At 41.9% G+C, this 14,547-nt stretch overlaps 2 protein-coding genes across 2 annotated transcripts in view; one reads left to right on the top strand and one right to left on the bottom strand.

Annotated features, from left to right (window-relative positions):
• The window catches only part of LRTM1 (leucine rich repeats and transmembrane domains 1), a 7,346-nt gene extending 3,921 nt beyond the window's left edge, over positions 1-3,425 (bottom strand). Inside the window, exons 1-2 of the mRNA XM_060162958.1 lie at positions 3,337-3,425; positions 1,868-2,484 (exon numbers count right to left, since the gene is read on the bottom strand). Of these exons, the coding sequence (XP_060018941.1) occupies positions 1,868-2,484; positions 3,337-3,425 (706 nt within the window). The remainder of the gene's footprint in view (positions 1-1,867; positions 2,485-3,336) is intronic.
• The window catches only part of CACNA2D3 (calcium voltage-gated channel auxiliary subunit alpha2delta 3), a 788,855-nt gene that overhangs the window by 659,662 nt on the left and 114,646 nt on the right, over positions 1-14,547 (top strand). The gene's annotated exons all lie outside the window — the stretch shown is intronic.

Raw genomic sequence — 14,547 nt, 5'->3', positions numbered from 1 at the left:
ACTGGCATCACCATTTATCTGGTTACTCCTGAAGGACAAAACAAAATTGAATTTCCTATAATATACTCTCTTTTCTTTATCTCCCACGCCAACCCATTAGTAATTTCTATCAGTTCAATATTCTAAATATCTCCCAAAGTTGATAATTTCTCATCACTCTGGTTTGGGCCACCATCATCTTTTCCCTGCATGACTGAAATCACTTTCTCCCTCATCCCCCTGCTTCTTCTTCTGTAGCTTTTGGTCTACTCTCCCTAGAGTCACCAGAGTGACCTTTTAAAATGTAATCAGATCATATTGTTCCCCTGACTAAAATTCTTCAAGAGATTTCCATCTCGCCTAAAATAAAATCCAAATGTCTCAGCCTACTCTGCACGTTCCAACATGACCCAAGTCCTGGGTACTTGTGCTGCCTTATCCTCTCTCACTCCCTTCCTCTGTTCTAGCCACTCATTTGTCCCTCTTTCTGTCCCTCAGTGGAGCCAAGCCTTTCCCGTCAGGGCCTTCGCACTGCTGTCCTTTCCCCCAGTTATCTCATGGTTCATTTCCCCTCATTGTTTCAGTTCTGCTCCCCCATGTCACCTCCTTGGAGGGGCCTTCCCTGTCCTTCCCATCTGAAGTGGAACCCCCATCCCATTACTCTCTCCCCTTACCCCACCTCTAGCACTAACTGCTATCTGAACATGGGTATATATTTGTCTTTTTTAACATGTTTCTACTGTCAGAATGTAATGCCTATGATGGTGGGGAGTTTCTTGTTCACTGACCTTTTCTCAGTGCCTAGAAATGTCCCTGGCACATAAGATTCACTCAAGTATAGGATGAATGAATGAATGATACTTAAAAGTTAGGAGGAAAGAAACACTGTGATGTAGAGGAAAGAATGCAGGGCCAAGACCTAAAGCCACTCATTCTACTTCTGTCTGTGCTTCTACTTTGTGACCTTGGTCAAGTCATGAACATCTCTGGGCCTCCATTTCCCATTGATAATAGGCTAGCATTGAGTTAGAAGGGGTTGGCAAACTTTTCTATAAAGAGCCAGAAATACTTCACATTTTAAGCCTTGCCATAGTCTCTGTCCCAGCTATTCAACTTTGCCCTTATAATGCAAAACACCCACAGACAGTAAATAAATGGGTGTGGATGTGTTCCAACAAAACTTTATTTACAAAAATAGGAGGTGGGGCAAATTTGGCTCTTGGGCTATGGTTTGCTGACCCCTGAGTGATTTCTAGATCCCCTCATCTTTTATGTTCTGGGATCTCTTGCTTTGCTTTTGATATCTGGTTAAAGAAATAGTAGTTCCCTTTGGAGAGTGTACCTTACTGTATCCAGTTTCAGTAACAGTGGTGTTTGCTAAAGCAGAATGGATAATCTCAGGGAAGATTCACAGCTGTCAAATGGTCAGAAGCAGACAAAGAAGGGGGGAAAGTCCTAAGGAGAGATAACATGCCCCCAGTTGGATCACACTTGAAAATCAAAATTTGGTGTCATTTCAGAGTTGAGTAGTTATTTAGGTGATGATTGAAATTCCCTCTTCCTTAAGGGCCTACATTTCCCAGAAAAATAACTTAATGGTATTGTTAATCAAAGAGTGGAAAGTTGGGGTGGGGAGAAAAAAAAAGTGGAAAGTTATCTCCATGAATCGTATCTGTAGATGATTTTAAATACCTGAATTTAAACACCCTTTAATGACTCACTTGCCTCTTTTGCCATACCATGAAATGACATCAATGTGAAAAAGCTTACATGGAAAAAAAAAAAAAAGCTTACATGGATCCCTCAAATACTTCTCAACATCCCTTCTAATGCAGAGAACAGATGAGGTTCATCCTAGGCTGGTAACACACAGATAGGCATTACTGACCTTTATAGATAAACGTCTCCAGCCAGAGTTTAAGACTGAGCAAGTGGCAATTGCATTTCCAGAGGTTGTCCTTGAGAAATAAATGCCTCACTCTGGGCATGGATTCTAGGAGGGCTCGATCGAGCTGCTGAAGCTGGTTTTGTTGGATCGCAAATACAGTTAGGTTCTCCCAAGGCTCACCCAGGGATGTGGGAAGGTGGCTTATGTTGTTTGATGATAAATCAAGTTCCCTCAGCTGTGGGAGGGAATGGAAAAGTCTGCTTTCCAGGGAATGCAGGGAGTTCTGGGTTAGGTTTAAGACCCGCAAGTGCTGAAGTCCATGGAAAACTCCGGAGGTCAGATTTGAAAGAGAATTGTTGTGCAAGTTCAAGGCTGTGAGCTGTGGCACTGACTTAAATGCAGAAGCCGGAAGCTGACGTATCTGGTTATCTTGTAAGTGCAGGGTTAGAGTCTGAGGAGGCAGATCGGAAGGGACTTCAGCCAGACCCTGCCGGCTGCAGTCTACAAAATTTGAAGGTGAGTGACAGTGGCACCTCTCTGGGCAGCCACACACCACCGGGAGCAGGAAAATCATACTTGAGAGCAGGAGCAGTTCGCCTACAACAAACAGAAAGAAACTGTGATAGGAACCAGTTTGTAAGTGGTGTCAGCATTTGTTTCCCTTTAAATTCACAGGTAACTGGAAGGTAGATGAAATAGGATATCAAGTAGAAATGTGAAAAAATAATTTGGGGGGCACATGCCCTGTGTACAATGCAGCAGAATTATCTGGGACCAGAAGTTTAGAAGCATAATACGGAGTTCAGATATTCACATTTCTTAAATGTATGCTGCAGGTCAGTGCTGTCCAATAGGACTTTCTATGCTCATTGCAATGATCTATATCTACTGTTTAATATTGTAGCCATTATCTGCATGTGGCTGCTGAGCTCTTGAAATGTGACTACTGCAACCAAGGAACTGAATTTTTATTTGCATTTAATTTTTTTTTTTTTTGCGGTACGCAGGCCTCTCACTGTTGTGGCCTCTCCTGTTGCGGAGCACAGGCTCCGGACGCACAGGCTTAGCGGCCATGGCTCACGGGCCTAGCCACTCCGCGGCATGTGGGATCCTCCCGGGCTGGGGCACGAACCCGTGTCCCCTGCATTAGCAGGCAGACTCTCAACCACTGCGCCACCAGGGAAGCCCTGCATTTAATTTTAATCAGTTAAAATTTAAGTAGCCATACGGTGCTAGTGGTCCATATTGGATAGGGCAGGTCTGAAGCATTCTTACAAATTGATGTCCATCTTTGCAGGTATAATAATTCCATGAATGATGACCGGCTCTACTCCATTTTTATTCAAGAGATTTTAAAAACAAAGAAAAGCATTAAAAATAATATAATAAACACCATGTTCCTGTTACAAAGTTCTGTCTGTTATTCATAGTTTGCCATATTTCTTTCATCTCTTTTTTCTTTAACTCACAGTAACAGTGCATTACTGATACCGTTGAACTCGCTTTGATGAGCACCCACATCATATTTTCCAACAGGACCCCCCCTCTTCCCTACCATTTGCTAGTGTATCCCTCCAGGCCTTTTAAAAACATTGCAGTCCCACTACTGGGCATGTACCCTGAGAAAACCATAATTCAAAATAGTCTTGTTGGGTGGGGCTAATGGTAGACTCTGAGAGGGCTCACGCCAAGGAGTAATTCCCAGAACTTCTGCTGCTACTGTCCTTGTCCCCGTGGTGAGCCACAGCCACCCCCACCTTTGCAGGAGACCCTCCAACACTGGCAGCCGAGTGGCTGACAGGGTCTTGGTGCTCCAGCCAGGTGTCAGGCCTGAGCCTCTGAAGTGGGAGAGCCAAGTTCAGGACATTGGTCCACCAGAGACCTCCCGGCACCACATAATATCAAATGGCGAAGGCGCTCCCAGAGATCTCGATCTCAATGCTAAGACCCAGCTCCACTCAACAACCAGCAAGCTATAGTGCTGGACACTCTATGCCAAACAACTAGCAAGACAGGAACACAACCCCACCCATTAGCAGAGAGGCTGCCTAAGATCGTAATAAAGTCACAGACACCCCAAAAAACACCACCAGATGCAGTCCTGCCCACCAGAAAGACAAGATCCAGTCTCATCCACCAGAACACAGGCACCAGTCCCCTCCACCGGGAAGCCTACACCACCCACTGAACCAACCTTACCCACTGGGGGCAGACACCAAAAACAACGGGGACTATGAACCTGCAGCCTGTGGAAAGGAGACCCCAAACACAGTAAGTTAAGCAAACTGAGAAGACAGAGAAACACACAGCAGATGAAGGAGCAAGGTAAAAACCCACCAGACCACACAAATGAAGAGGAAATAGGCAGCCTACCTGAAAAAGAATTCAGAGTAATGATAGTAAATATGATCCAAAATCTTGGAAATAGAATGGAGAAAATACAAGAAACGTTTAACAAGGACCTAGAAGAACTAAAGAGCAAACAAACAATGATGAATAACACAATAAGTGAAATGAAAAATTCTCTAGAAGGAATCAATAGCAGAATAACTGAGGCAGAAGAGTTGATAAGTGACCTGGAAGATAAAATAGTGGAAATAACTACTGCAGAGCAGAATAAAGAAAAAAGAATGAAAAGAATTGAGGGCCGTCTCAGAGACCTTTGGGACAACATTAAACACACCAACATTCGAATTATAGGGGTCCCAGAAGAAGAAGAGGGAATAAAAGGGACTGAGAAAATATTTGAAGAGATTATAGTTGAAAACTTCCCTGATATGGGAAAGGAAATAATTCCAGGAAGCACAGAGAGTCCCATACAGGATAAAACCAAGGAGAAACACGCTAAGGCACATATTAAACTATCAATAATTAAATACAAAGGAAAAATATTAAAAGCAGCAAGAGAAAAGCAACAAATAACAAACAAGGGAATCTCCATAAGGTTAACAGCTGATCTTTCAGCAGAAACTCTGCAAGCCAGAAGGGAGTGGCAGGACATATTTAAAGTGATGAAAGGGAAAAACCTACAACCAAGATTACTCTACCCAGCAAGGATCTCATTCAGATTCAACGGAGAAATTAAAACCTTTACAGATGAGCAAAAGCTAAGAGGATTCACGACCAAACCAGCTTTACAACAAATGCTAAAGGAACTTCTCTAGGCAGGAAACACAAGAGATGGAAAAGACCTACAATAACAAACCCAAAACGATTAAGAAAATGGTAATAGGAACATTCATATCAATAACTACCTTAAATGTAAATGGATAAAATGCTCTACCCAAAAGACATAGACAGGCTGAACGGATACAAAAACAAGACCCGTATATATGCTGTCTACAAGACACCCACTTCAGACCTAGGGACACATACAGACTGAAAGTGAGGGGGTGGAAAAAGATACTCCATGAAAGGAAATCAAAAGAAAGCTGGTGTAGCAATTCTCATTAAAATAAAGGCTATTACAAGAGACAAAGAAGGACACTACATAATGATCAAGGGATCAATCCAAGAAGAAATATAACAATTGTAAATATTTATGCACCCAACATAGGAGCACCTCAATACATAAGGCAAATGTTAACAGCCATAAAATGGGAAATCGACAGTTACACAGTAATAGTAGGGGACTTTAACACCCCATTTTCACCACTGGCAGATGATACAAAATGAAAATAAATAAGGAAACACAAGCTTTAAATGACACATTAAACATGATGGACTTAACTGATACTTATAGGACATTCCATCCAAAAACAACAGAATACACTTTCTTCTCAAGTGCTTGTGCAACATTCTCCAGGATACATCATATCTTGGGTCACAAATCAAGCCTTGGTAAATTTAAGAAAATTGAAATCGTTTCAGTACCTTTTCCGACCACAGCGCTATGAGACTAGATGTCAATTACAGGAAAAAATCTGTAAAAAATACAAACACATGGAGGCTAAACAATACACTACTGAGTAACCAAGAGATCACTGCAGAAATCAAAGAAGAAATCAGAAAATACCTAGAAACAAGTGACAATGAAAACACGGTGACCCAAAACCTATGGGATGCAGCAAAAGCAATTCTAAGAGGGAAGTTTATAGCAATACAATCCTACCTCAAGAAACAAGAAACATCTCAAATAAACAACCTAACCTTACACCTAAAGCACTTAGAGAGAGAAGAACAAAAAAACCCCAAAGTTGGCAGAAGGAAAAAAATCAGAAAAATCGGATCAGAAATAAATGAAAAAGAAAGAAATGATAGCAAAGATCAATAAAACTAAAAGCTGGTTCTTTGAGAAGATAAACAAAAATTGATAAGCCATTAGCCAGACTCATAAAGAAAAAAAGGGAGAAGACTCAAATCAATAGAATTAGAAATGAAAAAGAAGAGACAGCTGACACTGCAGAAATACAAAGGATCATGAGAGATTATTACAAGCAACTATATGCCAATAAAATGGACAAATTCTTAGAAAAATACAACCTTCCAAGACTGAACCAGGAAGAAATAGAAAATATAATCAGACCAATCACAAGGACTGAAATTGAAACTGTGATTAAAAATCTTCCAACAAACAAACGTCCAGGACCAGATGGCTTCACAGGTGAATTCTTTCAAACATTTAGAGAAGAGCTAACACCTATCCTTCTCAAACTCTTCCAAAATATAGCAGAGGAATGAACACTCCCAAACTCATTCTACGAGGCTACCATCACCGTGATACGAAAACCAGACAAAAATGTCACAAAAAAAGAAAACTACAGGCCAATATCACTGCTGAACATAGATGCAAAAATCCTCAACAAAATACTAACAAACAGAATCCAACAGCACATTAAAGGGATCATACACTGTGATCAAGTGGGGTTTATCCCAGAAATGTAAGGATTCTTCAGTATATGCAAATCAATGTGATACACCATCTTAACAAACTGAAGGATAAAAACCGTATGCTCATCTCAATAGATGCAGAAAAAGCTCTCAACGAAATTCAACACCCATTTATGATAAAAAAAAAAATCCAGAAAGTAGGCATAGAGGGAACTTACCTCAACATAATAAATGCCATATATGACAAACCCACAGCCAACATCGTTCTCAATGGTGAAAAACTGAAACCATTTCCATTAAGATCAGGAACAAGACAAGGTTGCCCACTCTCACCACTATCATTCAACATAGTATTGGAAGTTCTAGCCACAGCAATCAGAGAAGAAAAAGAAATAAAGTGAATACAAATCGGAAAAGAAGAAGTAAAACTGTCACTGTTTGCAGATGACATGACACTCTACATAGAGAATCCAAAGATGCTACCAGAAAAGTACTAGAGCTAATCAATGAATTTGGTAAATTTGCAGGATACAAAATTAATGCACAGAAATCTCTTGCATTCCTATACACTAATGATGAAAAATCTGACAGAGAAATTAAGGAAACACTCCCATTTACCATTGCCACAAAAGAATAAAATACTAGGAATAAACCTACCTAAGAAGACAAAAGACCTGTATGCAGAAAACTATAAGACACTGATGAAAGAAATTAAAGATGATACAAACAGATGGAGAGATATACCATGTTCTTGGATTGGAAGAATCAACATTGTGAAAATGACCATACTACCCAAAGAAATCTACAGATTCAGTGCACTCCCTATCAACATACCAATAGCATTTTTCACAGAACTAGAACAAAAAATTTCACTATTTGTATGGAAACACAAAAGACTCCGAATAGCCAAAGCAATCTCGAGAAAGAAAAATGGAGGAATCAGGCTCCTGGAGTTCAAACTATATTACAAAGCTACAGTAATCAAGACAGTATGGTACTGGCACAAAACCAGAAATATAGATCAATGGAACAGGACAGAAAGCCCAGAGACAATCCCACGCACCTATGGTCACTTAATCTATGACAAAGGAGGCAAGAGTATACAATGGAGAAAAGACAGCCTCTTAAATAAGTGGTGCTGGAAAAACTGGACAGCTACATGTAAAAGAATGAAATTAGAACACTCCCTAACACCATACACAAAAATAAAATGGATGAAAGATCTAAATGTAGGCCAGACCCTATAAAAGTCTTAGAGGAAAACATAGGCAGAACACCCTATGACATAAATCACAGCAAGATCCTTTTTGACCCAGCTTTTAGAGAAATGGAAACAAAAACAAAAATTAACAACTGGGACCTAATGAAACTTTTGCACAGCAAAGGAAACTATAAACAAGATGAAAAGACAACCGTCAGAATGGGGGAAAATTTTTGCAAATGAAGCAAGTGACAAAGGATTAATGTCCAAAATATACAAGCAGCTCATGCAGCTCAATAACAAAAAAACAAACAACCCAGTCCAAAAATGGGCAGAAGACCTAAATAGACATTTCTCCAAAGAAGATATACAGATTGCCAACAAACACATGAAAGGATGCTCAACATCACTAATCATTAGAGAAATGCAAATCAAAACTACAATGAGGTATCACCTCACACCAGTCAGAATGGCCATCATCCAAAAATCTACAAACAATAAATGCTGGAGAGGGTGTGGAGAAAAGGGAACCCTCTTGCACTGTTGGTGGGAATGTAAATTGATACAGCCACTAGGGAAAACAGTATGGAGGTCCCTTAAAAAACTAAAAATAGAACTACCATATGACCCAGCAATCCCACTACTGGGCACATACCGTGAGAAAACCATAATTCCAAAAGAGTCATGTACCACAATGTTCATTGCAGCTCTGTTTACAATAACCAGGTCATGGAAGCAACCTAAGTGTCCGTCGACAGATGAATGGATAAAGAAGATGTGGCACATATATACAATGGAATGTTACTGAACCATAAAAAGAAACGAAATTGAGTTATTTGTAGTGAGGTGGATGGACCTAGAGACTGTCATACAGAGTAAAGTAAGTCAGAAAGAGAAAAACAAATACCATATGCTAACAGATATATATGAAATTTTTTAAAAATGGTTCTGATGAACCTAGGGGCAGTATAGGAATAAAGATGCAGACGTAAAGAATGGACTTGAGGACACAGGGAGTGGGAAGGGTAGGCTGGGACGAAGTGAGAGAGTGGCATGGACATGTATGCACTACCAAATGTAAAATAGATAGCTAGTGGGAAGCAGCTGCAAAGCACAGGGAGATCAGCTCGGTGCTTTGTGACCATCTAGAGGGGTGGGATAGGGAGGGTGGGAGGGAGACACAAGAGGGAGGAGGTATGGGGATATATGTATATGTATAGCTGATTCACTTTGTTATAAGGCAGAAACTAACACACCATTATAAAGCAGTTGTACTCCAATAAAGATGTTAAAAAAATACTTAACAAGAACAACAATTGGAAATAGCCTTATAGCTCATGTTCTGATACAGGCACTATTGAATGTGCTTTATATATATTAATTTAGTCCTTCTAACCTTGTAATTTGGGGTCTATTATTATGCCTCTATTAAAGGTGATGAAACTGAGGCCCAGAGAAGCTAAATCACTTGCCCAAGGTCACACAGAAGTAGTAGAATCATGATTTGAACCCAGCAGTCTGCTTCCAGGGTCTGTCATGGTCCTTACCTGCTGTGCTTTACTGCCTGTAAATACTTTTACATAACACACATGTACATACACATACTACATAATGTTTTGCATGGTGGTTTTTTAAAAACTACATAAATATAATCATAGGCATGTTTAATTTTCAATATAATCTAGTCACTCAAAACTGATTCATCCACATGGTTATATAGAGAGCTCATTAATTCCTTCTAACTTCTATGGAGTATTCCATGGTGAGGCCATGCCAGATTTAATATTTAGCCACTCCCATACTGACGAGCATTTGAGTTGTTGCAGTTTCTTTCATGACAAATGGTGCTGCAGAAGGCATCCTTATGCAGAGCTCTTTGGCCGTGTGGAAATGTGTACGGGGTCTCTAGAATCAACAGGAACCTCCTTGTCAAGTTCAGAGAGGATGCTGAGGTAACATTTTCTTAGGTGCTTGTAGGTCAATCTCCAGTGTAGCTCTATCACTCCCTTCTTTTTTCCTAACACTTGAATTTCAAAATATGGCAAACATCCATCAAGGACATTTTGTTAAATTGGTAGAGGAATTCACAGGGCCAGGCAATACTATTTAAAACTCAAGATGGTTATCTGCTCAGAGAGAAAGCTCTTGAGAGAGGTTTTTTGGTTTATTTGTTTGTCTGTTTTTGGCCTTAACTGGGGAAAAGTACAATGTGGCTGTCAAATGCACGGAGGCTTTTCCCCTTCGTCCTTTCAATTCTCTGCTGCTGCGAACAGTTCTTTAGGGCAAGAGGGAAGATGTTTGGAGAGTCTTCTGAAGGAGATTTTGCTCAGTTTAGTCTAGCTCAAGGTATGCAAAGCATCATAGTCCCATTGCCTCTTCCAGCATATAAAAGAGCGAAACCCTTGCTTTCCTTTCTGTAATTTAAATAAATATAAATCTCAGTGCCAAAGCATCTTCCGGTTAGAGGAGAGTTGCCACCCTTAATTTAGCTGTGGGTCTCAAGCATTAATTAGTTTCAGAAAGTCTTCCCACTCCCACCCACCCCCTCCAAGTGGATGATAAATGAACTCCAACCTGAAGGACTGTGTTTTCTATGAAATGGCCCATGACAGGCCAACTGCATACCCATTCATGACTGTGTACATTGGTCCCCTCCCCCTTCCTCTGACCCAGCATGGCACAAACATAAATCCTTCTATCAGGGACAATTTTTAACATCTGTTTGGTCTTTTGAGAAAGACAACTTGAAAATAAGCTTCCCACAGATACTTTCCTGAGGGGCGTCCCACTTTCTAAGGCGGGAGGGAATTAATCATGGCTCACCTTCCATGACTGAGTCTCCACCAGCTTACCCGTTGAACCTGAAGCCCACCTTTATTAATCTGCAGACCAACACACCGAGGGCAAACTCCAAGTCCAGCTTTTCATTCACTTTTTTTCTGAATCCTACTAGTGCTTTTCTTCAATGTAGAGAACAGTTGTCGCTTTCCGGAGACACTTATTTAAGCAGCCCTTTCCTTGTCTCCATCTGGCTGGGATTGTTTTCCGTAAGACGATCTTTTGATTGTGCTCTCCCCCTTCTTTCTCAAAGCGTCGCCCTCCCCAGGATCATCGCCGCCTTTCCCATTGAGCGGACGAGCCAGAAAAAAAATGTTTGTCAAACCTCGGTGAACAGCTGTAGCATTCAAACATGACCCCAGTGGCTCAGGCTTTTTGATTATTTAATCTGCTTGAAGTCCAGGGCACCAAAATAAAACTATCTACTTAATCCGGTCCTGGTTTCTGAATTCTGTTGACTTACTAACCACACTGTGTCAACCCTCATTGAGTTGGGGGACACTCGCTGTGGATCCTCGATCTGGGGGTCTAGCAACAGAGCCAGCAGAGTGTGTAATATGAGGACAAATTGGCCTGCTGGAGGCTGACACGGTTTCCACAGTGCACTGTTTGGTCACCGAAGGCTTATTCAGCCAACATCCGCAGGGATTAGCTGTGTTGACAGGGTCTTGATGCCCTGAAATTCATAGCCATGGTTTCCTTTCGTGGGCATCACTGCCTCTTCTCCCTGGGGCCACAAATACTTCTCAGCTGCTTCTTTGCTTGCTCCCCCCGCCCCACCACCCTCACCCCCTCACTGAATTGACCTTTCGGTTTGCATGCCTTTGGAAATACTTCTCAATCTTTCATCGTTTCCCTGATGCTGAGGTTCTGGCTCTTTCCTCATTTTTCACATATAAAACAATAAAGCCGCCCCCCATGAGCATCAGGCATCAATGAACTGTGACTGTTCTCTAATTGAAGCCATTGGAAACTTTCCCACCAGGGGCTGGAACATTTCTTTGAATGTGCAAATGCCCCTCCATTTGCTGAGGTGGGATTTCAATGTCAAAGCTGCCCTTCAACATGCCAAAATGTTCCACATGCCTATGGTGAAAAAAACATGCTTTTCTTGAGGCAGTGTGAAGTGGGATCCCTGGCCCCAGGCAGTGTAATAGAGCAGTTGAGTTTGGGGTTTGGAATCAGCTGGGTCTAGATTTGAATTCGGCTTCACCATTTACCAGCTTCATGTCTCTGGGCAAGTAACTTGCCCACTGAAAACCCCTTGTCCTCATCTCTGACATGGGGATAACAGTTGTTTTTGCTTCATAAAATTGTTCCCAGGATTACATGAAGCAATACATGTCATGGCCCAGAGTGCCTTAATAAATGGTCACAATTACCCAGGAGAGTGCTTTCCAAGGCTTCTGTGCTGCTAGCATTCAACTCAACCTTGACTCAACAGGCAGGAGGGGGTCCTGACAAAAGACCAGGAGGCCTGGCCCCTTGTGCCACTCTGGCAGTACCCTTGGGCATGAAGTTGAAAATTTGGATTGTGACTATCCTTAATGGCCTGCTCTTTGGGATCCCTTTCCTCCTTTGGACAAGCCCCGTCCAGCCTCACAGAACCTAGGACACTCATCCTGCCTCCTTCCTGAAAAATCTGCTTCACTCAGCCTGTCATCCTTCGTCCTTCTCTCCAACATTCTTTGAGCGTCCGACAATACAGTGGGGAAAAGTCAGATGTAGACAACAAAGAGCCATTTAAATCTTAATAAGGGCTAAATGGTTCCTTCCTCCCTTCCTTCCCTCCCTTTTTCCTATCTCTCTACTTTCAGGAGCACAGAATTTAATAATAATTATTCGTGTGTGATACATGACCATCAGTGACTTGTATGTAGCATTCAGTCATCAATGGGTCATAATATGACAAACACCTGTGAATCTAACACTCATTCTAAGAACTGGAAAGCTTCCAGTAACTTATATCAACCTGCATGCCTCTGTGTTTCCCAGGGCCCAGCAAGCTTTTTTTGTAAAGAGCCAGGTAATAAATATTTTAGGTGTTGAGGGCCATGCGGTGTCTGTTGCAACTACTCAACTCTGATGTTATAGCACGCAGCCAACCACAGACAATCTGTAAACAAATTGTGTGCCTGAGCCCCAGTAAAACTTTATTTACAAAGACAAGACAAAACAGGTAGACGACTAGATCGGCCCACAGGCCATAGTTTGCAAACCCTGCTCTATCCTGCTGTCTAGCCACTACTGTCACTGCTCCACCACGGCCAGCTGTCACCCACCCCAACTGCCACCGCCCCACTGGACATATCCACCACCCTGTCTCCTTCTTATCTGTAAAATGAGAGGGCTTGAGAGGATGATCTTTAGGCCCCTCTTATATCTAAAACCTTGTCATTCTGGTCAGAATGCTTGAGTAGGCTTGAAAGGCTTTGTATTTACAGACTTTAGGGGAGCTTGGACAAAAAATTTGAGTGTCTCTTTGGATTACAGCAGAGCTATTTAGCCATGTCCTGCAGGGCCCAGCTAGGGTCCTGGACTCAGAGGCCTGAAAAAGATGTATCTGTTGACAGCATAGCTGGGCGTAGGAGGCCAGGACACCTAAAGGAAAACTGCAGGCAGTCGAGGATACCTGCAGTTAAAGCCAGGCCGTGTGGCTGAAGGAGGGAGCGCACTTCCGTGGTGCTTACACTCTGAGGTTGTGTGGTCTTGGGCAAACCGTTCACTTTCTCTGAGCCTCAGCTTCCTCATCTGTGGAATGCCTACCTCACAGGAGGCAGGGAGGATCAAGGGATACATGTGAAGTGCATGGTACAGGTCTGGTAAAGCAGATAATCAGAAGTGGCATCTCCTGTAAGCAGTGCGTCTTCTCAGCCCTCAAACAGTCTTGACTGACAGCTCCCAGCTAATCTGTGAGCACCCTGGGAATACGCAGAGAGCCCCCACCACTGCTGGTCTCCTGGGAGCTGTGGCCTACTGCCCAAAGAGCCCTTTTTTTCAGTTGGCTCTAATGGTGATTCAAAATGGGCAGTGCACACTTGGAGTGGAAGGCTCCTGGACCTAGAAAGACTTTAGATGCAGGGGCTGATTGATTTATTCCATCTGACCTCAGCCCAGAGAACAAAGGGAGGCTGTGTGATCTGCATGCTAACACCTGCAGTGCCTGCCTTCTGTCCCTCCCTCCCTCCGTGAGCCAGAGCTGAGAAGTGGCAAGACAACTGTGCATTCAAAAGAATCACCCAGGAATGACATCACACGTCAGGTGAGGTCAAGCGACTCCCGTGAGGGGCTCCTGTACCAAGATCTAGTCAAGAGCCCAGTTCCCCACACAGACCTTGCTTCAGACACACCCTCAAAGGAATATGGTGGCTACCGTTACACTGCAATTTCAAGAATTCCCTAGTTTCTGTATATTTTTATATAAATATATTTCCTATGTGCTTTTGCCCGTTTTAAGTCAGAATGTTTCCCTATATTATTTTGCTCATTTTAAGTCAGAAAATTTCCTCACATAAATTGGTCTACTTAACATTTCACCTCCCTCCAAAAAAAAATCAACAATTATTAACATTTAAAATGGATTGTGTCTTAAAATCCAGCAAATATGTAATAGCTCTTTCTCCCAGGTGATATTATACAGCTATTTTAAAAGAATAAGTTAGAGCTAAATATATCAACCTGGGAGGATATTCATAATAAATTGTTAGGTTAAATAAATCAATCTGAATAGGAATGCACATTGTATAGTCCCATTTATGTTGAAACAAACAAACAAAAAAAAACCCAAAGGTGGAAGGATTAACTCTAAAAA

The sequence above is a fragment of the Lagenorhynchus albirostris genome, chromosome 10, assembly GCF_949774975.1.
Source record: "Lagenorhynchus albirostris chromosome 10, mLagAlb1.1, whole genome shotgun sequence".
NCBI classification, from domain to species: domain Eukaryota; kingdom Metazoa; phylum Chordata; class Mammalia; order Artiodactyla; family Delphinidae; genus Lagenorhynchus; species Lagenorhynchus albirostris.
Note: the sequence above shows the minus strand (reverse complement) of the source record. Positions and strands in the feature narration are given on the sequence as shown.